This window comes from Muscardinus avellanarius (genome assembly GCF_963383645.1).
Source record: "Muscardinus avellanarius genome assembly, chromosome: 1".
Classification (NCBI taxonomy): Eukaryota; Metazoa; Chordata; class Mammalia; order Rodentia; family Gliridae; genus Muscardinus; species Muscardinus avellanarius.
Genome location: NC_137786.1, coordinates 227,152,685 through 227,179,551, shown reverse-complemented (window position 1 = coordinate 227,179,551; position 26,867 = coordinate 227,152,685). Strand labels below are relative to the sequence as shown.

The 26,867-nt window shown below is 57.8% G+C and overlaps 2 protein-coding genes across 2 annotated transcripts; one reads left to right on the top strand and one right to left on the bottom strand.

The window, feature by feature from the left end:
- Positions 1-768: 768 nt before the first annotated feature.
- On the top strand, positions 769-15,037 carry SLC15A3 (solute carrier family 15 member 3; the record flags this gene model as incomplete). The annotated part of the gene is made up of 8 exons (XM_080695774.1): positions 769-1,332; positions 5,552-5,841; positions 7,819-7,966; positions 9,538-9,648; positions 10,386-10,554; positions 12,546-12,704; positions 13,840-13,995; positions 14,883-15,037. The coding sequence occupies 8 exons, from the start codon at positions 769-771 to the stop codon at positions 15,035-15,037; spliced, it is 1,752 nt and encodes a 583-aa protein (XP_080551900.1).
- A 311-nt stretch (positions 15,038-15,348) lies between these two features.
- On the bottom strand, positions 15,349-25,932 carry TMEM132A (transmembrane protein 132A; the record flags this gene model as incomplete). Its single annotated transcript, XM_080703569.1, has 11 exons — positions 25,842-25,932; positions 23,295-23,509; positions 22,838-23,056; positions 21,856-22,190; positions 20,310-20,459; positions 19,381-19,576; positions 19,139-19,282; positions 18,159-18,361; positions 17,385-17,658; positions 16,810-17,001; positions 15,349-16,389 (listed from the first exon to the last, which is right to left on the bottom strand). Exons 1-11 carry the CDS (start codon positions 25,927-25,929, stop codon positions 15,349-15,351), a joined length of 3,057 nt encoding a protein of 1,018 aa, XP_080559695.1. The 5' UTR covers positions 25,930-25,932.
- Positions 25,933-26,867: the final 935 nt, after the last annotated feature.

Sequence of the window (26,867 nt, the reverse complement as noted above, 5' to 3'; positions counted from 1 at the left end):
AAATGAAAGGGGAAGAAGGGAAACCTAGACTTTCTTAAGAATCAGAGAGAGCCGGAGGGGAGCCAGGGGAGCCGGAGAGGACTGTCTGGTTGGGGACAGGGACAGGAGCGGGCACAGGAGCCAGCGGGGTGGGGGGGCAGGGCAGTGGGGGTCGGTGTGATGCAGGTGTTATAAAGGAGGGGACCCCAGGCAAGAAGCCAGCCGACCCCAGGGACCAGCTGGAAAAGGGGGAGGGGAGAGAAGCAGAGCTAGGGAGGGAGGGAGGGAGAGAGAGAGAGAGAGAGAGAGAGAGGAAGAAGAAGAAGGAGGAGGAGGAGGAGGGAGGAGAGAGGAAAGAGAGAGAGAAAGAAGGAGGAGAGGAGAGGAGAGAGAAGGAGGAGGAGAGGAGAGGAGAGAGAGAGGAGAGAAGGAGGAGGAGGAGAGGAGAGGAGAGGAGAGAGAGGAGAGAGAGAGAGAGAGGAGGAGGAGGAGGAGGAGGAGGAGGAGGAGGAGGGAGGAGAGAGGAAAGAGAGAGAGAAAGAAGGAGGAGAGGAGAGGAGAGAGAAGGAGGAGGAGAGGAGAGGAGAGAGAAGGAGGAGGAGAGGAGAGGAGAGAAAAGGAGAGAAGGAGGAGGAGGAGAGGAGAGGAGAGGAGAGAGAGGAGAGAGAGAGAGAGAGAGAGAGAGAGGAGGAGGAGGAGGAGGAGGAGGAGGAGGAGGAGGAGGAGGAGGGAGCAGACAGCTGAGTCGTGGAGTTGGGGGCGCGCCCCGGGGGTCCGAGGCGGGCCGCGATGCCGGGGCCCGGCGCTCCTGAGCTGCCCGGCGGCCCGGGGGAGCTGCGGCCGCTGCTGGCCCGGGGCCCTGGGGGTGCACGGGGCCCGCGGCCCTGGCGCACGGCGGCCGCGGCGGTGCTGGCGGTGGAGGCGCTGGAGCGCGCAGCCTTCTTCGGCGTGGCGGCCAACCTCGTGCTCTACCTCAACAGCGGGAACCTGGGCTGGGCCGGGCCGCAGGCCTCGCGCGCCGCGCTCGTCTTCCTGGGCGCCTCCTACCTGCTGGCGCCCCTGGGCGGCTGGCTGGCCGACGTGTACCTGGGCCGCCACCGCGCCGTGGTGCTCAGCCTGCTGCTCTACCTGGCGGCCACCGGCCTGCTCTTCGCCACCGCCGACCCCGATGGTCGCCTCTCCTTCTGCGGGGAGATGCCCCTGGCGCCCATGGATCCCCCCTGCCCCGGGACAGACTGCCAGCTGGACGTGCCCAGCCCCTACTGCGCGCCCACCGTCTACGCCACGCTGCTGCTGCTGGCGCTGGCCGCCAGCTCCGTCCGGAGCAACCTCACCTCTTTCGGCGCTGACCAGGTGAGTGGCAGGCGGGCCTGCCCCAGCGCGGGAGGGAAGCATCCCGTAGGGTCAGGACCCCGGTCAAGAGGGCCAAGTGATTCAGCACAAGCCACTTCCCACGCCAGTTTCCTTATTTGAAAGAAGGGGGTCAGGTCCTAAGCTCAAGGGCAGCAATGATGCTGTCCTCAGCTGGTCTTCTTTGAGCCGAGGCCCCAGGCCCTACCCTAAGGACGTTCAATGTTTGAACTTAAACCTCTTAAAAACCCAGGAGGTAGATAGTGCTGCTATACCCACTTTCAGATAAGTACTGATCAACGTATCCAAGATGGCCTACAGAGCTGCTCCCAGCAGGCTTAGGGCAGCCAAGGCCCTGTCCCCAGCCCCATCTCTGTGTGTTTTAGAGACCTGGGCCCCCGGGCTGTAGCCAGCTGCCTCCCCGCTCAGCATGGCCAAGAGGCTGCCGGGGTCTCCAGCCCCCCCCTCCCCTGCAGGGGACAGTCAGCCTCACCTCTGCCTCTGAGCTTCTCCATTCTACCTCCTGCAGAGTACCTCACGTCGGAGAAATCCAAACATTTGGTAAATGTACGCGTGTCTAACAACACGGCCGTATTTTGGGAGCTCTATTTGTTTGGGTATTAGACAATCATTTAAACTAATGTGAGGTCTTATTAAAACAACCACACATGGTGTGGGTGAGCAAGGGCAGGCTGCAGAACTGCGTACAGACCCCGGGCAGCCACGTGGAAAGACTCCATGTCAGCCAAAGGGGAACTGAAAACAGATCGTAACGATGATGATGACGACTGCGTGGTCAGGTCACTGGGCGGAGTGTACTTGCCCCCTAGGAGACTCTGTTTTGCAAGAATCCTTTAATTGTATGAATTGCACTGATAAAGGGAGCTTTAAAACACCACACACACACACACACACACACACACACACACACACACACACACGAGATTGAGCCCAGGAACATTGTACCTCCAAGCTACACCCCCAGCCCTTTATTTTTTATTTTGAAACAGTGTCTCACTAAGTTGCTGAGGGTCTAGCTGAATTGCTGAGGCCAGGCTCAAACCTGTGATTCTCCTGTTTCAGCCTCCCAAATACTGGGATTGCAGGTGTGCAACACCATACCTGGCTGCCCTTCCTCCTTGACCTCCATGGGCCTCAGTCATCCAGTGCCAGCCAGGCCACTGAGCAGAGCCCCCCATGGCATTGACAGGGACAGCGGCTCCTGTGCACTCCCCATTTACTGAGCATGGTCTTTGGGCCAAGCAAGGCTAGCCTGGAAGGCTGCTTTAATAAGGCGAGCCAGGTTGGGTATGGTGGAGCATGCTTGTAATCCTAGTACTTGGGAGGCTGAGACAAGAGGATCACAGGTTCGCAGACAGCTTCAACAACTCAGTGAGGCCCTCCACAACCTAGTGAGGCTCTGATTTAAAATAAAACATAAAGCTGGGCGTGGTGGCATACGCTTGTAATCCCAGGATTTGGGAAGCTGAGACAGGAGGATCACAGTTCGTGGCCAGCCTCAGCTACTTAGTGAGTCTTCTGCAACTCAGTGAGACCCTGTTTCAAAATAAAAAATAAAAGAATAGGGCTGGGAGTATTTATCAGAGGTAGAATGCTGTTGGGTTCAATCCCCAGTGAGGAGGAGAAGAAGAAGAAGAAGAAGAAGAAGAAGAAGAAGAAGAAGAAGAAGAAGAAGAAGAAGAAGAAGAAGGAGGAGGAGGAGGAGGAGGAGGAGGAGGAGGAGGAGGAGGAGGAGGAGGAGGAGGAGGAGGAGGAGGAGGAGAGGAGGAGGGGGAGGAGGAAGAGGAGGGGAGGAGGAAGAGGAGGAGGAGGAGGAGAAGAAGAAGAAGAAGAAGAAGAAGAAGAAGAAGAAGAAGAAGAAGAAGAAGAAGAAGAAGAAGAAAAAGAAGAAGAGCAACAACAGGAGGAGGAGGAGAAGGAGAAGAGGAAGAAGAAGGAGAAGGGGAGGAAGAGGAAGAAGAGGAAGAAGAGGAGGAGGAGTTGGAGTTGTCTAGCCTGGCATAGTGACACACACCTGTAATTTCAGTACTTGGGAGGCTGAGACAAAGGGATCATAGGTTCAAGGCCAACCTCAGCAACTTAACGAGACTTTCGGCAACCTAGGGAGACCTTGTTTCAAAGCAAAAACTAAAAATGTCCAGGGGTCTAGCTCGGAGCTAGAATAACCCCTGGGTTCAGTCCTCAGTACCACCCCCTACTCCTTCCTCCCACATGCAAAGCTTGAAACCTGAGTCCCAGACGGTGTGGAAACATTAAAATGGTTTGAAGCAGGGATGGACATTAGTTGATTTGAGTTCTTCTAAAAGGTCTGCTGCAGTGTAGAGATGGATGGGGTCACCGGAGCGGGTGCACTGGGGCACCGAGGAGACTGCTGAAGGATTCAGGGGGAAGTCACCGGGGGGAAGGGCTGGCACCATCTGGCAGACAGGTACACTCGGGAGCTGCGTTAACTTGCTGATTTCAGACAGGGCCATCCATCATTCTCCAGAAAGCGTCTGCTGGTTCTGGAAGAGCTCATTCCTATCATGAATGGGCTGCCTGGTCTTCCCCTTAGGTTACTATGGTCACGACTGTCATCTTCATTTGCTTCCAATTGATAAATGGGAGTGGCTGCTCATAATGGGACTTACTCAATGTCCTCCCTGAACGTCCAGAGCCAGAATTCTGAGTGAGCTGGCGTGCCCCTCCTTCCCCATCACCAGGGGCCCCCTTGGAATCTCCGGAAGGAAGGCGCTTCCAAGTACATCTGTATGGATTATAATTGTGCGTGCAGACAAGGAGCAAAGTATTTATCTTTTCCCCAGTGCAACTACAGGAAGTACAGTTTGACAAGATCTTCTTAGTTGGGGGAAATATGTTTCTCTAGGTAGAAGGACAGTAATGGATTCAGAGACTTTAGGGCTTACTGAAAGGGTGGCTTACTGAAAGGTGGCTTGGTGGCACACGCTTGTAATCCCAGCATTGGGGAGGCCGAGACCTGCAGGATCGCGGTTCTCGGACAGTCTCAGCTACTTAGCGAGGCCCTCTGCAACTCAGTGAGACCCTGTTTCAAAATAAAGAATAAAAAATAAGGCAGGGGGTGTAGCTCGGAGGTCGAATGCCCCTGGGTTCCATCCCCAGACCCACACACACACACACACACACACACAAAGGGGTGGCTGGCTTAACAGAGTAGACCATCATTTGCTTAAGAAGTGATTCCCCCAGTCCTCGCTGCTTCTGAAAAATGCAGATGCCCAGGCCATGCCCTAGGCCCGCTGAGTCAGAATCTGGGAGTAAGGTGTGAGGGATGGGGTGACCAAAGACCCAAGCCTGCAGCCCGGAAGGGGCCACAGGTCTGATTGCTGTAGATTGATCTAAGTCCTGAATGAAGTGTGCAGCCCATCTGCCCTTGCTGGTATGTTCATGGGGGGATGAAAAACTTTTTTTACGAGGTCAGACTCTCTCTCAGGGTGATGTCCAAAGTCACCTCCCCCATTCCTTGATGATTCCAACCTGGGCATATACCTGAAAGTGGCCATTTGGGGGAAGATAAGGTACTCTGCCACTCCAAACCGCTGAGGAAATTCTCAGACTTCTAATGGTTCTGTCAGCAATATGTATATATCATATTTAATAGTGCACATATCATATTTAATATTTAATATTTAATTTAATAATAATTTAAATAATAATTGAATAAATAATTTAAATAATAATTAAATAATTTTAATTTAATAATTAAATAATTAATTTAATATTTAATGTTAATATTTAATATTAATATGCGTATATCATATTTAATATTTAACATAACTGAGGTCTTTATTGGCTTTTCTTCTGCTCACAAAAGTAACTCATAACGTAGGTTGCTCCGTCAAAGACAAAGGGATCAATCAGCCAGAAGTGGACAGAGTGGCCGCGGACGCATCTGTCGCGCGCGCTACTTGGTGACCATAAAAAAAGCAATGTGTGTCGTGGGCGCGTAAAAAACAGCTGCGCCAAAATGTACTGCTCGTGAACAAGTGGCTCCCCAGAGGAGAGTTTCTGCGTTCGTTCATTCAACAAATATTTAGCGAGCAGCTGTTTCGTGATCGGCAATTAGGAAAGTGCCTGCCCCCTGGCCCCAGCAGTGTCCCTGGGAAAAAAGAGGTGGAGATCCAGGCGGTGCCCCGGACCGCCCTGGCCCTCACCCTCACTCTCACCTCTGGCTGGCTGGCAGGTGATGGGCCTCGGCCGCGATGCCACCCGCCGCTTCTTCAACTGGTTCTATTGGAGCATCAACCTGGGCGCTGTGCTGTCGCTGCTGGTGGTCGCCTTCATCCAGCAGAACATCAGCTTCCTGGTGGGCTACAGCATCCCCGTGGGCTGCGTGGTCCTGGCCTTCTTCATCTTCCTCTTCGTCACCCCCGTCTTCATCACCAAGCCTCCCGAGGGCAGCCAGGTGTCCTCGATGCTCAGGCTTGCTCTCCAGAGCTGCTGCCCCAGGCTGTGCCCATGCCACTCTGCCAGGTAAGGAGGGGCTTCTGGGTAAAGGAGGCTGCCCAGCCTCCTAGGAGGTGTGGCCTGCTGGCTCTGGTCCAGGAATGGCCTTTCCTGATGAGCTGCCCCCAGTGGGCCAGAGCTGTCCTCTATGGTTGGTGGTGAAGGTCAAGGCGAGGCAGTGCTGGTGATGGTGGTATTAGGGTGACCCTCTAACCGTAGGAACTGTAGGATGGTCACGATCTAGTTAGTGATGCTGATGATACAGGTGAGACCAAGGGTGCTGGTACCTACTGTGAAGATAAATACCAGTAACACCGCCCTGTTATTCAGTGTGTATGTATGTATGTATGTACTTATTTATTTATTTATTTTTGAGTTACTGGGAATGGAACCCAGGGGCATTCTACCTCCAAGCTATACCCCCAGCCCTATTTTTTTATTCTTTATTTTGAAACAGGGTCTCACTGAGTTGCAAAGGTTCTCACTAAGTAGCTGAGGCTGTCTGCAAACTGAGATCCTCCTGTCTCCGCCTCCCGAATGCTGGGATTACAAGCGTGCTCCACCACGCCTGGCTTCAATATAACAGTCTTAAACCAACCAGCCCGGCTCCCTCCCCCATCAGCCGACACCCAGAGGAGGGCCGTCCTGCATGGTCTCCCTATCCACAATGGCTTCCTTTTGTCTTCCCTTTCTTACCTTACATGACTACTTATGCTAGGCAAATCTGTCTCCAGACACTGAAGCCAGTTACAGCTCCTGGAAATAAGAACTAGATAGGAAAAGCGAAGAGCGGACTTTTCCAACCTGGTAAATTGCTACGGGGTTCTTGAGTATAGCTGTTGGGTGCCAAGAGTCTGGTTGTTTTAATTGTCTGTTGCTGCCCAACAAACCACATCACAACTTACTGGCTTAACCAACAACCATTTCATCCCCTCTCACAATTCTGTGGGAGTCTGAGAGCACCGGGGAATTTCTTCTCCTTTATCTGAGCGACGCCTGGGTGGGAAAAGCCTAGAACCTCAAGATGGCTCCCTTACGGCTGATGATGGCTGAGGGCCGGGGTCAGCCAGGACTGCCATCTGGCACTTCGGTTCCCCTTCCCGGCCCCGTTTTGTGGCTCGAGCTTCTCGGAATGTGCTGTCATGGCTGCGAGGGGAGGGAGCATTCCAAGAATGAATGGTTTGGGGGGTAGAAAGCCAAATCCATGGGTCTTGGTCCGAGTGCCGCACGGCTGGTCCAGAAACAACGGGGAAACAAACTCCGCCGCCGGTGGAGGAATGGCGGGGCACGGAGTCCTGGGAAGGCAGCTGCCTTTGGAAAGGACACACTGGTATTATCGCTTTGGGAATCTCACAGACGGGAAGGGATCGGGGACTCTCAGACAAAGGACCGAGATTACAGGAGTGCTTGATCAATCCAGTCTCCTAATGAGGTTCCCGCCACCCTGCCCCTCCACTCCCACCTCCTGGCCCTCAGGGAGGGGGCTGTTAAACCCTCTGAGGACAGTAGCAGGGGGTTTGGGCGTAGGGAATCCATGACAGCCTCTGAGTCAGGCTGGGACCGGGACTCCCCTAGGGCCTCGATGAGAAATCGATGCTATGAGCCCAAACAATAGCCTCTGACCTTACATTCCCTGGGACCAGAGGGGCCAGGGCTCCAGAGCGGCATGAGTCTGAGTAGCCACCTTTGCTACAGAAGAGACTACCGTGGTAATACTGGGTGTGGGGCGCCATCGCTGGGGAAAGGTGATAGTGATGGAGATGGAACCTCATGGAGAGGATGGATTTGGTAACCGTGGTGACGGGAAGCATGCTGGCTTGGTGACGGAGACGATGCCCACAGCAGAGTGGAGTGAGCGAGGAGGGGGCTGGTTCCAGGGTGGCGGCTATGGTAAGGGAAGATCATGGGAGAAGGGTGCAATGAGGGAATAATGGTAGAAGCGATGGCCGTGGTAATGGAGCTGATAACCGCTGCCATTTCATCTGCTTTCCCTACACCCCGCAGAGACCCCCAAGGTGTCCACCTGCTGCCTGAATGGAGGTCGCCCCAGCCTGGTCCTTCTCACGAAGAGGACATCGCCAACTTCCGGGTGCTGGTGAAGATCTTGCCTGTAATGGTGATGCTGGTGCCATACTGGATGGTGTACTTCCAGGTGGGTGGCCCTGCCGTTTGTTCTGGGGGCCTGGCTCCCCGCCCCTCACTGGCCTCAGTTCCCCTTATAGGAGCCCAGGGCATGCAGGAAGGGCAGGGGTGAATGAGTTGCTACTGCGCACCAGTGGGCCCAGCACACCGCCACCCCTGCCATCAGTCCCCACGGGTGCTCGCAGGAGGAGCTCTGGAGAGAGGCCTGGGGACCAGCGCCCTGGCTAGGACACTCCGCCTCACAGGGCCTCAGTTTCCCCATGTGTACAATGGGTGGCTTAGACCAGAGGTTCCTCCGGCTCTCCACACTCAGATCTCCTGGTTGGTGGGAGGGTGCATCATTGGCTGCGCAGGTGCTCACAGCAGGTCCGGGCAGAGTCGGAGCACTGAGCACATAGCAGTCACGGGTCCTACCGGCTGTGCCTCCGAAACACCTGTGTTGCTGAGGCTTGCAGCAGCCTAGGGGAGACCCTGTTTTCAAACAAACAAGAAACAGCTGAGGGTATAGCTCGGCGGTAGACTGCCCCTGGGTTCCATCCCCAGTATCGCAAAAAAAAATAATAATAATAATAAATTAAATTAAATAAATAAATAAAAGGGTCGGAGGTGTAGTTCAGAGATAAGCGCACCCCTGGGATCAATCCTAAGACTGCAAAAAAAGAAAAAGGGAAAATATATAAAATTGCATATTCCCAAGCCCCACCCCAGACTACAGAATTTCTGGGGGAGGAGCCTAGTTTAATAAGCTTCCCAGATGATACTGGAACTCAGGTTTGAGAACTCCCGCCTCCCACTCAGCGAGCCACTCACCACGGGGGGAGGGGCAGCAGAGAGCCTCCGTGTGTCTGTGTAGCCCGCGCATCGGCCTAACCCCCGGCCATAAGCTCCCTGTGCCCTCGCCATCGGAGCCCCGGTCAGAGCAGCAGTGGGCAGGTCATGCAGGGCCAACCATGATGAGACTGGGGTGCGGAGGGGAGGGCCATGCCAGCTGTCAGAATACCGACACCCTTCCATGCCGGTTGGTAATTGGCTGCTGCCCTGCGTGGCCCCAGAGCTCTGCCCTGCCAGACGCTCCTGTGGGAGTCTCCTGGACACCCCCATCCTATAGCGATTGCTATGAGGAGAGGCAGGGGCGCCCGGGCCCCCCTCTGCTGCTACGCCCAGAGCCTCTGGTAGGGCAGCGCCCTCGCGGTTCCTGCCTGTATCAACCTGTGGGACCCAGCCTGCCTTCAGTGACGGATGAGAGTTCCTGTGGTGACAGCCATGTCATTATCTCCCTTTTTTCAATAAACATTTACCAACACCCACTCTGGGCCGCACCCGGGAGACACAGATCTGAGTGGGGCCAGCTGTTCCCCAGCTGAGATGGGGCTTCAGTGCAGCTCTCGGGCCTGGGCGCAGGGTGAAGGAAGCCCCCGGCCAGACCTGGCTCCCCAGGAAGAAGGGGGTGCCCTGGGTTGGGGGGGAGGGAACGGCTGCCAGCCTCCCGGTGCTGCTGCGGAGGGATGCCCACCTGGAGCCTCATGGGGCTGGCTGCGGCCAGCCAGCTCCACCCAGCAACCCCTGCGGCTCTCTTGGCAGATGCAGTCCACCTACGTCCTGCAAGGCCTCCACCTGCACATCCCGAACATTTTCCCAGGCAACTCTATGAACAGCTCGGCGGCTCTGAGAGCCCAGGGCAGCAGCTACAGGGTGAGACAAAGCACACATCCAGCCCCGGGTGCAGGCAGGCAGGGGCTTCCTCTGGGAAGAGGAAACGAAGCCACCTTCCACGCTTGCCTCTCCCGGCTTCGAGGAGCCCTCAGGATACAGGAAACGCACCTGGAGGGCGGGGGAACCGGTGCCACAGTCCAGGCATCCTGCCAGGGTGCTCGACTGCTCAAAAGAACTCGGGCCAGCTCCGCTCGCCCACGCTGCCGCTCCAAACTGGGTCTCGCTGCCCCGTTTGCACCCTCAGACAGAACACACGCAGGGCCCTAGTCTGCTCCGCCTTGCTCTCGCTCTTTCTCTCTGGGGCCCGTGGATACCTAGAACTCTACCTTCCACCAGAGCTTCCTAAACCAGTTCCTTGCCATTGCAGAGGCTCCGAAAATCAGAGCTCCTCTGAGCCGGCAGAAACATGACGTAGTTGTCGGCATACTCCCTGTCCTTCCCCGGGCAGACATCACTAATCCATCATGACACATTTTCCATGCTGAGCCCATAAATGTTCTGAGCAGCCACTGCCAATCGATGGAAGTCAGAGTCCAAGGAGGAACCTATTCTCCAGCCCAGTTACCCTGGTTAAACAGCTGAGGAGTTTGGGTTCTGGAGAGGGGTGGGGGCTGTCCCTGGGTCACACAGGGATGTTCTGGAACCTGGGTCTGGCGACGGCAGCCCTGAATCCTTCCACCCCGTTAGCCAGCCCTTCTTGGCCCCCTCCTGCCCAGCTCCCGGAAGCCTGGCTCCTGCTGGCCAACGTCGTGGTGGTGCTGATACTGGTCCCTCTGAAGGACCACTTGCTTGACCCTCTGCTGCTGCGGTGTAAGCTGCTTCCTTCGGCTCTGCAGAAGATGGCTCTGGGGATGTTCTTTGGTTTTGCCTCTGTGGTTGTGGCAGGTGCGTGGAGGGGCGTGGGGCTGCGATTCTGCCTTTGTCTGGGGTTGGGGGAGGCTGGCCCCACTGTGAGCTGATGCTGAAGCCGTGGCTCCAGGCTGACACCCCCACCAAGCTGGGTGTCAGCCTGGGCTCCCCAGAAGGTCAAGCTGACAGAGGCCCTCCTCATCTAGGGCAGATTTCCTTCAGAGCAACAAATATTTTCCCTGGTGGAACATAAGCTCCTGGAAGGCAGAGATTCTTTTTTTCTTTTTCTTCACTGCTATGGATAACACACAAGGGCCCTCGATAAATGTGTTGGAGTGAATTTTCCAGATGCATGGCCCCTTTGTGGCAAAGGAGGACTTAAAAAGAAAATCCTCTTCTATCCTCCATTTCAAGAGGATTTGAAAAATAAATAAACAAGAGCTCTGGGATGAGGCAGAGCACTTACCTACCAAGTTTGCCTTCCACACGTGTGAGGCCCTGGGATCGATCCCCGGCCCTGTAAAAATAAAGACCAAAAAATAGGGCTGGGGGCGTAGCTCAGAGGTAGAATGCCCCTGGGTTCCATCCCCAGTACTGTAAAATAAAAAATAATAAATAAATAAATGAATAATAATAAATATAATAAAATAATAAAAAACAAATAAATAAATAATCAAAATAAATAATAATAAATAATCAAAATTTTAAAATAATAAAATCAGATAAAAGGGCTCAGCCAACAAAGGCTTTTGTGCTGTTGCTCAAACCTGAGTCTCTTCCATTTAGTAGCTCTGAGAGTTACCGTGATCTCTGAGCCGCGTCTGTAAAGCAGGGGTAGTAAATCATTCAGACCAGAGGATGGCCGGGCTCTGCCTTCATGGAACGTGGTCTAAACGGGGATGGTGTGAGGATTAAAGGAGAGGGAGTCTGTGAAGCACCCAGCACCATGCCTGATCCCAAGTAGGGGCTGAAGATATGAAAGCCCAATAAACAGCATTACGTTGAAAGAATGGAAACCAGACTAGATTCTTTTCCAGCTATGTGCTTTATGTATTGTGTCAGATTTTTTTCTTTTCTTTTCTTTTTTTTTTTTTTTTTTTTTTGTGTGTGTGTGGTACTGGGGGTGGGACCCAGGGGCTTTTCTACTCCGGGCTATACTCCCAGACCTATTTTCTATTTTATTTGAAAACAGGGTCTCACTAAGTTGCTGAGAGCCTCACTAAGTAGCTTTGAACCTTTGCGATCCTCCTGTCTGAGCCTCCCAAGCGCCAGCGCGGGGATTACCAGCCTGCGCCACCACGCCCGGCTTTGTGTCGGATTTCATCCTCACGATAATCACGGAAATTTTACTCCTTCTTGCATAATGGAATTGAATCTCAGCGAGGTTAAGTGGCTTGCCCAAGGTCACCCAGCAAGCCAGGAGGGGAACCCAAGTCCCCTCACTCCTCCAGAGCCGTAATTGTTGAGTCCAGGGACTAAACAATTAAACTTGAAAGCCGGGTTAGAAACACTACTGTAATGCTTGATGTTGCAATGGGGAAGTCACGTGACACAGGGAAAGTAGGCCAGCTTTGAAACCAGATATACTGGGCCCCCGAGAACTTATCAGCTGGGTGTTTCTGGGCCGATTGCTCAATCTAAGTTTCACTTTCTTCATTTCTAAGAGCACCATAACAGACTCTTGATTCATGAGAGCTGCTACTGAATACAAAACCTCGCTCTGAGTTTCCTGACAGCCAAGGTTTAATAGAAGAAGAAGAAGAAGAAGAAGGAGAAGGAGAAGGAGAAGGAGAAGGAGAAGGAGAAGGAGAAGGAGAAGGAGAAGGAGAAGAAGAAGAAGGAGAAGAAGAAGAAGAAGAAGAGGAAAAGAAAGAGCTGGAACTCAAATCTTGAGCCCTTACCCTCTGGGCCACTACTCTTTGCTTTAACTTTCTGCCCCATCAATCCTTGGTCAATTATCAGTACCCACCTCACACCAAGCTCGACTGTGGGCGGCCCAGCCTTACTCACCCTCTGCTCCCCATTAGGAGTCCTGGAGATGGAGCGCTTACACTACATTTCCCTCAATGAGACGGTGTCCCAGGTCATCGGAAAGGACTTGTACTACGCTGCGCCACTGTCCATCTGGTGGCAGATCCCGCAGTACCTGCTCATTGGGATCAGTGAGATTTTCGCCAGCATCCCAGGTACCCTGGGTCCCTCCCTGCTCCAGGGCCCCCTAACTGGGAGAAAGCAACAGAGCCCCAGTGTGGAAACCCTGGAGGCTGTGCCTATGGGGGATGGTGGTGTTTCCCAATTGGGGACTTATCAACGCTGGGTTGGAGCCAGCTACTGAGATGGGCACCAGGGACTTGTAGGTAACAAGGCACTTCTCACACCCACATCCCCAGTGCCATGTTCTCCATCCTCAGCGTCTTTGCAGTTACTAATCCCTCTCTGCCTTAGACTGAAAGTCAGCTCCTGTTCCCCTTCAGTCCTCAGCCTCCACGTCGAAGTCCCTGGGCAGAGGGATCCTCCCTTCCTGCACACAACACCCCTTTGTGTCCTATCACACACGTGTACATCTCTACATGCCCCCACATAGAGAGCAGGGAGCTATCGCCGCAAGCCTGGGGTGGGACATAAGGGCATACCGACCCTGGGAACTCACGTGGGGAGAGGCCAGGGAGACGGTGACCTGTAAGCCTGGCCAGCGCTGGAGTTTGGTGGGGGCCCTTGGACAAGCTAGGGAGGGTGCAGGTGAATGGGGCTTCAGGGCAAGCAGAATCCAGCAGGTGGGAGGAAGGGCCTTGCAGCAGAGGGAGCAGCACAGGAAGAACCCCAAGTTGGGTGGGGAGCAAGGGAGGACAGAGCTGGAGAGAAATGAGATGGGGGAGGGTCACACAAGACTGGGATCTTGGGATTTGCCCGAGGGCGGCAGCGCCCCTCTGCTCCCATGCAGTCTGGGAGGGAAAGGCCCCCTGTCAGGTGCTGCAGACAGATCTATGCGGCTGCTGGAGGAGGAGGGGAGTCAGGTGTGCAAGGGGCATTTGTGCACACAAGGAATGGCCCTGGGTGGAGGGGACAGAGTGAAGGGCATACATTTAGAAGAGATGTGGGAGGCTGAATCAGAACGATTTGGTGATGATGTGGAAGGTGGGCAGAGAGGGCGAAGGCTCTGTCTCTGCAATGGGAGGGTCAGGAGGGCCAGGGGAGGCACCAGAGCTCTGGGCGCCATATGCGGGTCCGGTGGAGGGGTTCAGCCTGCTGGCGACGTGCAGGGCAGTGGGTGGGGAGTGTGTCCCAGCCGCCCTGAGGCTCTCCCCTCCCCTCTCCCTGCAGGCCTGGAGTTTGCCTACTCGGAGGCCCCGCGCTCCATGCAGGGAGCCATCATGGGCATCTTCTTCTTCCTGTCGGGGGTGGGCTCGCTGTTGGGCTCCAGCCTGGTGTTACTGCAGTCCTTGCCGGGGGGCTGGATGCACTGCCCCCAGGACTTCGGTGAGTGCAGAAGTGGGACGGGGTGAGGGAGGCTGGGAAAGGAAGTGGCAACCGATACTTGACCTGACCCTCCACAGAACCAGTGGGCTGGACTGGCAGGAAGTAGGCCAGTCTCCTCCGGTGTGGTACCCCCTTCCAGGCCTCAGTTTCCCCAGCTGTCAAATAGGAACTATCGGGCTGGGCATAGATGTGTGCACCCGTAATCCCAGTACTTGGGCGGCTGAGACAGGAGGATGTGAGGTTCAAGACCAACTTCAGCAACTTAGTGAGATCTTGTTTCAACATAAAAAATAAATAAATAAAAAGAAAGCTGAGCGTGGTGGCGCACGCTTGTAATCCCAGCATTTGGGAGGCTGAGACAGGAGGATTGCTGTTCAAGGACAGTCTCAGCTACTTAGTGAGACCCTCCGCAACTCAGTGAGACCCTGTTTCAAAATAAAGAATTAAAAAATAGGGCTTGGGGTGTAGCTCGGAGGTAGAATGCCCGTGTTCTACCCCCAGTACCACAAAAAAATCAAACAAACAAACAAGTAAATAAATAAATAAACAAAAAGGGCTGGGAGTGTAGTTCAGAGGTAGAATATCCCTGAGTTTAGTGCCCCCCCCCTCAAAGGAAGCATTGAACCCAGAGGATTCTGAAACTCTGCCATTTGGGCTGAGCAGTTATTTTCTCCTACTATTTGTTTAAACCCCCCCTCAAAGGGAATTGGAGACACCCCAGGAGGCAGCTGAGGAGCCAGACACCGGAGGGCTTTGTAATCAGCATCTCCGGATCTCACCCACGGCCCACATCGCCTCGGCCATCAGCCCAGGGACCAGGACATTGCAGGGAGCGGGTATGAGACTGGGAACCCATCCTGACCAAATGCCAACCCCTCCCTCCCCAGGGAACATCAACAACTGCCAGATGGACCGCTACTTCTTCCTGCTGGCTGGCATCCAGGCTGTCACCGGCATCCTCTTCATCTGGATCGCCCATCGCTATGAGCGGACACATCAGGGCCCAGCCTCCCAGCACTGCCCCAGCAGGGACAGGGGCTGAGCACCCCACCCCGCCCGACGAACAGACAGCAGCCGGCAGCCCCAGTGGCAGCGGTTTCCTTCTCTGTTTATTCTGTACCCAACATTAGAATGCAATAGTTCCCATAAATAAGGGCAGAGCCCTTCCTCACAACCATGGTCCATGACAAGGGGCGGGGCAGAGGGGGCCTGGGTGGTGGGCGTCCTTGCAGGGGGCCAGGCAGGGGACTTGGATCAATAAGCACCAGAGGCTGAGCAGGAGGGGCAGGCGAGAGGCCGGGCAGGACCCTGAGCCCCGCGCTGCCCGGCCGGTGACCTGGCGGCCCTGAAGGGTCAGGAGCTGCCCCGGATCCTCTCCATGTAGTTACGCAGCTCCTCAGGGTCCTTCAGCCCCATGTCCTCACACACCCAGCGGATGTCCTCCTCGCCTGCCACCAGGATGGACTGCACGGCAGGGGCCCCCACGGGCTCCTCGGGCAGCTGGGCCGGGGGCGCGGGCGCAAACGTCACAAACTCTACGCGCTTCCGCCGTCCCCCAGCCTCCTTCCGGGCCGAGGTGCTGGAGGAGCTGGCGGTGCCCCCCGGGGGCTCAGGGGCCGGGGCCGGGGCCTCCCCTCCGGTCCCGCTTTCACAGGGGCAGCCCCCCTCCCCCTTGGCTGGGCCAGGGGGCCGCCGGTCCAGCTGGCGGCTCAGTTCCTCCTGGTCAGTGCCGAGCCAGACCCAGTTGTGGGGCTGGGGGGAGGCGGGGTCGGCCGCGCTGTCGGGAGGCTCTTTGCGCTGGTAACGCAGCACGAAGACCACGCCATTGACCAGGAAGATGAGGATGGCCAGACAGAAGATTCCCAACAGGGCATACATGCCCAGCTCTAGGTCGGTGACCCGTTGAGGGGCGGGGATCATCTCTTCTTCCTCCTCCTCCTCCTCTCCGGCCTCAGTTTCCTCCCTCCCAGCCTCTTCCTCCGCCCGCTCAAACTTGCCCCTCACACCCAAGCCGCCCCCTGCGCTGCCCGAGGCCTGCCCTTCGTCTCCCAGGCTGGCCTCGGTGGCTGCTGGGCGCAGGGCGGGCCCGGATGGGAGGGCAGGCACCGGCGTGGGGGCGGGAGGCAGCCCCAGCCAGGCAGTGCCAGAGGCCAGGGGCACGCGGTGGCGGCCCCGGCGGCAGGGCTCAGGCGGGTGCAGAGCCACGTGCAGGGGCAACCCCTCGGCACCTGCCCCACTCACCACCACCCCGAGCCGGGCACCCCGCTCCTCTGCTGGTAGGACGGCGCCGGGCTCCTCGGCTGAGACGGACAGGCCCAGGTCACGGCGGTCATAGAGCTCGGCTGGGGCCACGGTGTGGTCAGAGAAGGACAGCCACAGGGAGAGGGCCACCTCCTGCAGGGCACACGGACACAGGCAGAGACACGCGAGGGCACGCACGCATGCACACAGAGACCACTCCCACAGAGACAGGCCACACGGAGAGAGACCAGAGAGCACGGAGACACAGCAGATAGACAAAACACAAGGAGAGAGGGGATGCGTGTCAATCGCCTGTCTGCTACTCCGCCCCAGGGCCTCAGTCCTTGGGAGGGTCCTCAGAGCCAGCCAGCCAACCTCCCCTTGCCACACTCCAGCCAGGCACTGCTTGATCACCTCCAGTGACAGAGAGCTCACTACCTCCCAGGGAAGTCAGTCCTCATTCAGAGATCCCCGAGGCAAGGGGTCGAGGTGCTGGGCCCCCTCCCTCCCATCTCTTCTGCCATGAGCCCCCATCTGTACGTGTTCATCTCCTCCCCCAGCCCCAGCCGTCACCTGCTTTGGGGCGGGAAGGGCTGACTGTGCCCAGCATGTGGCTGTGACCTCCCCGGGGTGAGCAGTGCCCCGGCTCAGGGCCAGCGAGATGCCTATCACCGGCTGCACCCGCAGCTCCAGCACTGACACCTTGTCATCCGTCACAGCCAGCGCCTGCTCCCCCAGGATGGAGTCAGACAGCGGGGATCGCACCTGAGGGAGGAAGGAACGGGAGGTGGGGAGCCTCCTACACAGAGCCCCCACCCTAAGGGATCTGGTCTCTGCTCTCAGCATCCTCAAAGGCTGATCTATGCCCTATGCCCCAGCTACATGCCGTATACATACCTGGACCCCAATCCCACACCTAGGGGACAGTACCCTCCCCTTAAGCCCCAGCCCCCACACACTTCCTCTAGCACACGGCCGCCCCAATCTTACCCAGTCCCCAAACCCACAGTGGTCATACTTAGACAGCCCCCCACCTCTCCCCAGCTACAGCGGGGCCCTTCAACACTGCTCACACCTGCCGCGAACACCCTGTGGGCGCCTACGCCTTTCTCGGGGGATCTGCTCTCCAGCACTCCCGGCTCGCTCACCTCAATGGAGGTGACACCGGGCTCTCGGCCCACGAGGATGCGGCCACCCTCCAGCGAGGCCACGCGCGGGTCCTGCACGCGGGCGTGTGGCGCCACGAGGTGGGTCACGTCCAGCAGCCAGTCGGGGCCAAGCAGGTGGGTGAGGCGGCGCCCGCCGTCCAGAGGGTGGGCCGCGAAGGGCACGAGGAAGCGCACGCCCGCGCGCTGGTACTGCAGGCGGCAGCCTCGGGCACGCCGCTCCGCCTCCTCGGCTGCAGCCTCGGGCTCCAGTGCCCTGCAAAGAGGGGTGGGCGGGGGCGGGGCATTATTAGGCCCCGCCCCTACACACGAGGCCCCGCCCCTACAGCCTCCGCCCTAGTTCCAAACAGAAGCGTGACTCCGCCCAGAAAGAGGCTCCAACTGAGGCACCTGACGCCAACGCCCGCCCCTTTTGGGGTCAGGCCCGGCCACCTGCCCCAGCTCGGCTCCTGATTGGTGCGCCTGCCTATCCATCCAGATGCTTCTATTTGCCTCTGGCCGCCAGGTGGAACTGTGTGGGAACCCTCTGGAATGCGGATGGGGAGGGCCCTCATTTTGCAGGTCCTGAAGCTATGTTCTAGGGGCCTGGGCCATCTGCCCTGCAGACCCTCTTCTCTGTCTGAGGGTATTCCATATCTACGGAGCTCTATGCCATCCTGCCTGCCTTCACGGGGTTCCACTCTCAGGGCCCGAGCCAAAGGCATCAGTACACTGTATAGCACCGTAGCAAGTGCAGAGAAGTCAGTCCCCACTCACCCTTCAGCCGGGCCGGGGACCTTCCAGCCACGGACCTGCTCCAGGGTGCTGTCGGTCAGCTCGATGCGCAGGGGCAGCAGTGGGGCCCACACTGTCAGATGCAGAGACGCCCGGAGCCGGCGCCACCAGAAGTCCACTCGCACCCCTTTGGCGCCCCGGGTCTCCCTGCCAGCCACCAACACAGCGTCGCAGGCCTCAGATACCTGCGGGAGAGCGGAGGCAGGGAGGTGAGCTAGGCCGCAAGAGACCAGGATGGACCACGCAGGGCATCCCTGACCCCAGGAGGCCTTAAAACGGAAGGTCGGTGGAGTTCGGGTCCCAGCCAGCTTTGGGGGTTGAACCACTATGTTTTTTTTTTTTTTTAGTTTTTATTTTTTTGCAGATGGAACCCAGGGTCCTTCCACCTCTGAGCTACACCTCCAGCCTTTATTATTATTATTATTATTATTATTATTATTATTATTATTATTATATTTACTTATTTTGGAACAGAGTCTCACTAAGTAGCCGAGGCTGGCTGTGAACCTGTGATCCTCCTGTCTCAGCCTCCCAAGTACTGGGATTACAAGTGTCTGCCACCACGCCCGGCTTGAACCACTATCTTTAGGGCTAGGGCGTATATAGATCCGAGGTAGAACACCTCTGGTTTCAATCCCCAAGTACCACAAATAAATAAGTTTAAGAAATTGAGGCCCAGAGAGGTTCAAAGACTTGCCTGAGATCATACAATTAGCTGATAACAAAGGCAGGCGTTCTCCCAGCCCAGCCCATTGACCAAGGCCATCACGGACACAAAGGTGTCTAAGTGTGGGGTTACATAGCTCCCACTTCACTCTAGAGAGAGGTTGTTGGAATGAAAAAATAGAAGCTGTGGTTCCACCCACAGGGTTTCTGGGAGAGAAGTTATTCTCCTGGGGACCCACTGGGGAAGGAGGGAAGGTGTGTGTCCACGATCACGCCCACAGGCGCCTGCCACTCACCTGGAGGACCTGTGTGTTGGCCGACTCACAGCCGATATTCTCTGTCACCTCCACCAGGGCGCCCCCGCTGTCCACAGTGACGAGGCGCACAGGGACCCTCCGAGGTACTCCGGTCAGTGGTGCTGTATTCACCAGCTCTTCAGCCTGGGGGTGTGGGAGGTGCTCAGCCCCAAGCCCCTCAGCTCCCAGGCTCCCTGTGCTTGGCTGCCAGCCTGGCCAGGCAGAGATGGAGGCCACCTTACCTTGGCCAGCGGGACAAGGGCCCTTATGTCCCGCTCCGACACCAGGATTTCCCACACCATCTTGTCCTTCTCTGCTTCCGGGGCCTGGCCTGGGTACTCCAGCTGCCAGGTGACGGGCCGAGTGACCGCCACACCCCCGCCAGTGCCATTCTCCACCATGAAGTCCACCCACAGGAATTCGGAGAGTTCGAGGGGACTGCGGGCCAGAAGAGAGAGGACCTGAGTGCATGCTGCTTACCGTACTTGTGCGGGAGGCGCCATGATTACCCCCTTCCACGGAGGAGGAAACCAAGATTCAGAGGTTACGCGACTCACCTCCGGTCACAGGCTAGGATCTAAGCCAAGGCCTCTGGCTCTGGGACCCCAGCTCTTATCCACGCCTGACCTCTCTAGGATCCATCCCGTCACTTAAACACCTCCCAGCATGCCTGATGGGCCCCCTGCCTTCCGGCTCTGCTTTCCACAGCTATTGGGATGGTCTGAAGCACCCCATGACAATTTCCACCATGGTTATTCGTCCAAAATGTGTCTCAATCGGGATTCACATAGGGACTACAAAGTCCCTGGCCTTGCCTCAGGATCAGGACACAAATAAGAAGAGTTCATAAGTGTTAAAAACTGCAGCTGGGCTTTGCTTGGGGGATATGAATGGTCCAAAGAAAGGGCCCTGTCTGGCTGAGAGGGCCGTCACTGGGTGGCAGAGTAGATTAGCACCACCTGGATCAAGACTTCCCGATGCTTGGTCTGCCCGGCATGTGGCCGGGTCCGCATTAATCCTGGCTGCACGAGTGTGGACGTCACGTCTGCTTTGTGCCCCTTCCTTGTAAGAATGTGTCCTCGTGCCTGCTCACCTGGGGGTACGGCAGCATGTAGCCCGCTGCCCTGGGGCCCCCAAGTCAGCCCACGAGCTCCCTAAGGGGACTGCCCACCTGGAGTCTGGCTCTGCGGGCCCAGCTCGGTGACAGGTAATCAGGGTGGTGTGGTGCTTGGAGCCCTTGAAGCGGTCCAGCTTGGCGGTCCAGAGGGCGGGCTGGGCTGGGCGGGCGCCTGTCACGTGCAGCCCCTTCTTCACCTTAATCCTGCAGAGAGGTTACAGGTCTAGTTTGTTAAGGAGGGAGATGAACTGTGTACTGGATCAGAGGGAGAAGAGAAGGAGCCAGAGATGCCAGCAGCCTCCTGCCTCCAGTCTACATCTCCTCTTCCTCCTCCTCCTCCCATCCTTCCCAGAAAGACCTGACCTCAGTGCAGGTATACCATAAGGCTCTCCCCACCCAAAGACTCCTGCTGCCCACAGGCGCAAGTCCTCCAGGGCATTTGAGGCCCCCCAGGCTCCGCCCTGTCTCCTTCAGCCACCCCAAAAACTCTTCCCCACACACAGACCCATGGCTGCGGGCCTGGGCTTGGGCTGGGCCTTCAGTCTGGGCTGCCCTTCTGCATGTGTTCATTTTTTTTTTTTTTTTTTTTTTGTAGTACTGGGATTGAACCCAGGGGTGTTCTACCACCCTCAGCCGTTTATTTTTTGTTTTGAAACAGGGTCTTGCTAGGTTCTTTTCGAACAGTCTCGTTCAGTTGCTGAGGCTGGCCTTGAACCTGCGATCCTCCGATCCTCCCGTCTCAGCTTCCCAAGTATGAGAGTATGTGCCACCACACCTGGCTTTCATCTGCTCATTCTTTACCGCCTCCCACAATTCAAACACCATTTCCTTTAGAAAGCTCTTCCAGTGGCGCATGGGTTTCTCCCTTCCTCCACCCGCTGGCCCCAGCCCCACAGCACTCCATACTCCATCAGACCCACACCCCCACAGCTGATCTAGTTCGTGCCCACCCCGCTCCCTTCCCTACCACAGGGGGCCCTTGGTGCCAGATGCGACCGGGCCTTGGCCCCCTTGAGCCCCCTGAGTGGCAACAGGGCGTGGCGTACTCTAAGTGTCCAGGAAAGGTCTGTTTGGCGAGTGTGTGAGGGAAAGAGGAAGACACCGAGTGGGACCCCCACAAGCCCACACACGGGAGAGGCAAGTTACACTGCACTGGGTGCGGAGTGGGGCTTTGGGAGAACTTCCTGCAAAAGAGGACACAGAACGGGGAGCATCTCCAGGGAGCCTGTGCAGAGGCTCGGGACGGGGCAGGTGCCTCTCCGCATCATTAGAGAAGTGGCTGGGCTCTAGCTCTCTCTAGGGGCCAAGCCCTTTCCCGCTTCCCCTCCCTGAGCCTTGTAGCTGTCCTGGAACATGGTCAGTGTTGGCTTCACTGGACAAGGCAGTCTCAGGGAGGTGTCATGGAAAGATTTCCGACGCCCAAGTCAGGGCTGTGCCCATCACGGGGGCCTGTGAGCTCTCTACCTGGAAAGATTGGGTGGATCCATATATTTGCAGAGGCCAAAGGTCCCCACAAGGACCCTAAGAAAAGCAGGTCCCCACGCAAGTCTTCCCGCAGAGGTTCCCATCCGCGCCCCCTCCTCTGGGCCCCCGTGCTCACCGCAGGGTCAGGAGACTGGCTGTGAAGTTGTGCCCAAGCAGGACGGCGGCCGTGAAGAGCTGGCCGGGCCGCACCGGCACGTCGGGCACCCGTAGCGTCACAGCCTCGTCCAGAGGTATCTCCTGGTGCTGTGGGGGGTCCGCCGGGCGCAGTTCCACACCACCCACTGGGAGGGCCTGCTCTCCAGGGTCCTCCTCCCCGCTAAGGCTGCAGCCCCCCGGGGGGCCCTCCACGGCAGGTTCCAGTGTGTAGGCGAGCTCGGCCCGCGTGGTGGAGTCCGGGGAGAACCAGTGGGAGGGGAACTCCAGCTCCACCACACAGGCGCCCAGAGATGGCTGCAAAGACAGAACAGCGGCCATTGGCCCAGGACGGCAGCAGGTACTCCCAGCATCCGTGGCAGGAAGAACCCAGAGCTGCAGGAGTCTGTGAAAGGGCAGGTCTCAGAACACACCTGCAGGTCAGGCGTCCACTTTAGAGAATGGCCTTATTCCAAAGTGGACTAATCCCCATGACCACCCTCACTGGGACCGCCCTCACGAGAACTCAGGTTTCTTTGACTCTCAAAGCCCAAGACACACTGCCTTCCGGCGGGTTCCTGTGTCCGACTCCAAAACGGCGGAAATCAACTCATGAAAACAGTGCTGACGATAATGCAAACACACGCCCAGTGACTGCTGCACACGACGCTTCTGTTCACCTCATTTATTCCTTACTCCAACTCCGTGAGGTGGGAAATGTTGTCACCTCGTGTTGGAGACAAAGAAACGGAGTCTCAGAGAGCCCGAGTTACTTGCCCCAAGTTACAATGGCCGGAACTCCTCGAGGGGCCCTAAATACCCCTCTCCCTGGATCGGAAGCTAATGGAGGAGGAATGGAGTCAGGTGCTCCGTGTGCCGCCGGCCTCCCCAGGAGTGATCAGCTCCTTCCTTCCCACCTGGGACCACCACCCACTGGCTGGCGCAGCAGGGGCTGGCCCACTCACCTGGAAGCGGCAGGCTCGGTGGGTGGTGCCCGCAGGGTGCGTGGCGTGCAGCCGGGCACAGGGCAGGCTGCCAGGCCCTGGCGGCCAATCCTGCCCTTTGAGGTGGAAGAGAACGCGGGCATGGGGCTCCGCTGGAGTCACTGCCACCTCCACTGAAACGGCTCGCACGTCCCACGGGACTGGCCGCTGGTGGGGCTCCGTGACCCGAGGAGGGACCACCTGGAAGAAAAACCAGGAGGTTGGCTTGGAGGAAGAAGGGGAGGCCAAAAAACCTAGGGTGATGAGATGTCAGGCTTGGAATCGCAGCCTGGCTAGAAAGAACCCTTATGGGCCTTGGTTTCCCCACCTGGAAAATGGAGAACACAGCCTGAGTCTGGGAAAAGCCCCCAAGCCACAGACAGCAGACACCTGACTGAGAGTCCTGTTAGTCTGGAAGTCCCTGGGGCCCCCTCCTTACCTGCTGAGTGGCAAAAGGGGGGTAGGAGGCCCGGAGAAGCGGCTGTGCCCTGGGCCAGGGCTGCAGGAGCAGAAAGGTCTCAGATCGGGAGCCCAGAGAGGAGTTGGCAGGTGGGTAGTGGCCGACCTGCTGCACACGGAAGTGCTCTGGGGCATCCAGCAGCTCCAGGGCCGCGGGCAGGTAGATGCGCTCCAGGGGGCCCTGGTCACTGTCCACTGGGGAGAAACAAGTAGAGATGCTGAGGGCTCCAGAGCTGGCAGGGGCGGGACCAAACTGTCCTGGGGCACAGGGGTGGTGGGAACTGGAGGAAGAAATGGGCCACAGATGCCCCATGGCCCTCCGGAGGTGGGAGGAATCTCCCCATTTCACAGACGAGGTGACTGGAGCTCAGAGAGCCTCACGCAGGTAGCAGGTAACACAGCCAGGCTTTGAATACCGGACTGGATACAGTTTCCCAGCCTTTCCTTTTGCGTTCCACAGTCTCAGCCTTCCCTCCAGCAGAGCCTTCTCGGGGTCTCTTTCTTCTTCATTCTTGTCCCCTACTTACTTGCTTCAGCTGCTAAGACATTTCTGGGGTCCCCCTCTCCCCAAAAGAGACCCATGTGATCCTAGATGGTGCCAAGGAGAGCTCTGAGGAAGTGGAGACCCTTTCTCTACCCTGGGTGTTGGCTGGACTGGGCTATCTGCCCCTGCTCCCCCATCCATCATTGCCACGGCAACCAGAACCACCCGGGTACATCCGCTTCCTTCTTCCCTGTCCCACCTGGGAACTGGAGTCCAGGAGAGGGGTGGGGGGGTACTGAAGAAGTCTGTGTAGCCAGTGTGTGCGCCCTGGGGCTGGGGTGGGAACTAGGAGCCTGCGGAGATGGTCCAAGTATTCAACCAGCTGAAGGACCACTAAGGCCACACTGGCTTGTACGATTAGTGCTCATCACTCCTGATATACAGGCACTATTTTAATTATTTACGTTTTCATAATAACTCAGTGAGCCAGGTCCTCTTAGGAGAGAAGAGATTAAGCTCCAGCTGTAAATTGAACCCAGACATTAGCCACTGGGCTCCTCTGCCTCTCTCTACCCCTCAGCAGCAGTGGCCCTGAGGGCTTCGCTCCCCTGCTGAGGGCCTCCGACTGAGAGCTGCCTCCTCCAGGAACCTCTCCTGGGCTAGTCACCCTCCCGCCAGCCTCCCTGGTTAGCCTCTTCTGAATTAACCATCTTCCTATCATCAGTTGTGGGCCCTGTCTTATTCTCGGATTTCCCCAAGCTGGGAAGCTCTCCCCGGAGAGGTTTCCTGGGAGCCTGGAGACCTGACTGTAAGTCCTAGCTCTGCCTCCACGAAGCCTGGGGCAGTCATTTCTGTTCCAGCGCCTTAGTCTCCTCCTCTGTAGAATGGGCAGAAACATCTAGTGACACTGTGAAGCGGGGACGGCTTTGAAAATTGCAGGGCGCTGTCAGGAAGTGGGATCATTGCTGGTGAATTATGGATGTGGCCAAGCTTTCCTCCTCTCCCTGCGTAAGGGGTTATTAGGCTCCCACGGGGTCCCTCCGGGTGGGGAGCAGGTGGCTAAAAGCGGCTGGGCCCCTTAGCTGGACTGGGGTGGGGGATGGGGTGGTATCAACCTCCTTCCTGGCCCTTTCCAGCAAGAAGCAGGAGTCTGAGCTGCTCCTTCTAGCTCCCTGGGGCCCCGCCCCCAGGCCCCCAGCAAGGGTAACAGGTGAGTGGCTATTTATTGCTCCCTGGGGGTAGCTCCTGGACTCTGGTCCTCTCCGCCTCCATTGCCTCCATAATTATAAGATGCTCTGGAGCCAGACTCCCACGGAGATCTGCCACTCAGGGCTCAGCTCTGCCGGTGGGGGAGGGAGGGGGAGAGCACCTCACTGTCCCTCACTTCTCTACACCCCCCTTCGCCTGGCAGACACAGCTCTTCCCACCAACCCACCTAAGAGCAGTCGGACCCCAGCCCAGGCACAGGGGGGTGATGGGTACCCACAACCGGGCTCAGGAGGGCAAGGGTAGGGCCATCCTTGGAGACTCCAAGGTCGGAGAGCTCATCCGGCTGGGGCAGGGGGCTGCATGTCTCGCAGGACCTAGGCAAAGGGTCTGATTCCCACTCTGCGTGTTGGGGGTAGGTTGATGGTTGGGGCAGAAGGATAAAAACCACAAGAGTGCAGCTTTAGATGGCGTAGATTAGGGTGTGCTGGGGACCCTGGTGCGCCCGGGACGCCCGGACGGGAAGGGGCGGCCGGCTCGGGTGTCCCGCCTGGAACAGACGCTCGCAGGCGGTGCGGGGACCCGGCTGGTGACGACCAAGGGGAGCCCCTGGCTCGGGAAGAGTTGCCGGGTTGGTGCAACCCTGGGGCGGGCGGCGGGGGGCAGGTTCCCGGGGTGAGAGCTCCCCAGCCCTCGGGGCTCGCGGCGCCAAGACCCGGCTCCGGGTTCCTCGGGAGACGGCGAGGGTTCCCGGCTCCCGGGCATCACAGGCGCCCCGCCACGGTCCCGGCCCGGCCGCCCCTCGCCCCGCCCCTGCCGCCCTCCCCTCCCGCTGACCTCTCACGATGTCCAGGGCCAGGGCCACCAGGAGGCAGAGCCAGGGGCCGTAGGGCCCCCGCGGGGCCGCCGCCGCGCGCCCAGCCATGGGCGCACACCCTGCCCGCCGCCGGGGGACGAGGCTGGCGGCTCAGGTGGCCGCGGTCCAGTCCGGCATCTCCCGCGCCCGCTCCGCGCCGGCCTCGCTGGCCGGCTGGGTCCCCGCCGCCCGCCCCGCGGCTGCAGTTCCCAGACAATGGAGCGGGAGCAGTGGGTGGGAGGGAGCGGAGCACAGCACATGGGCTGCCCCCTCCGTCCTGCCGGGTCCTAGTGCCCCGCAGATCCTGAGCCAGAGCGCCCCCGTGCAGAGGTGGGGCGGGCGCCGCTTCCCGGGAGGCTCCCCGGGACTGGCCGCCCCCGTCCGGAGGTGCGGGGTGGGTCCCGTTGACTTCCTCGTGGAAGCTCCAGCCCAAGGTGGGAAAAGCCACCTCCTCTGCCTCCCCGGCCCGCCGCGTCTCACCTGTAAAGGCAAGACGCCCGAATCGGATCCAGAATTCAGGCACAAAGGTGAACAGAGCTGCAGGGACATAGAAGGCGAGCTGGCAAACGGGCCGGGTGACTACCACCCGGGCCTGTCCTGACGGAGCCCTGGGCCTCCCGTGGAGGAAGGGCTCCGGGCACCGGCAGCAGCTCGCGTCCTGGCCCAGCCCCACCCCAGGGAGAGGCGACCCAGGGGCAGGGAGTGTGGGTCCAGTGCTTCAGGAGTCCTGACCGGCCTGGCTCGCCCTGCGGTGTTGGGAGAGGCTGGGCAGGAGGTCGGGCAGCAACGTTTTCATCCCTTGCATGTTAAAACGAAAAAAAGAAAAATTCTGGGCCCTCCACAATGTGACTGACCTACCTAGGAACCCAGATAAGAACTGTGCCTGGTGGGGCGGAAGCCTGGCAGGCAAATTTCCTCCAGAACACCCCCGGCCTGCAACATACCAGCAGCCAAGGAGGGGGGCACCTATCTCACACACACACACCTCCCCAGCCCGGGAGGAGGGC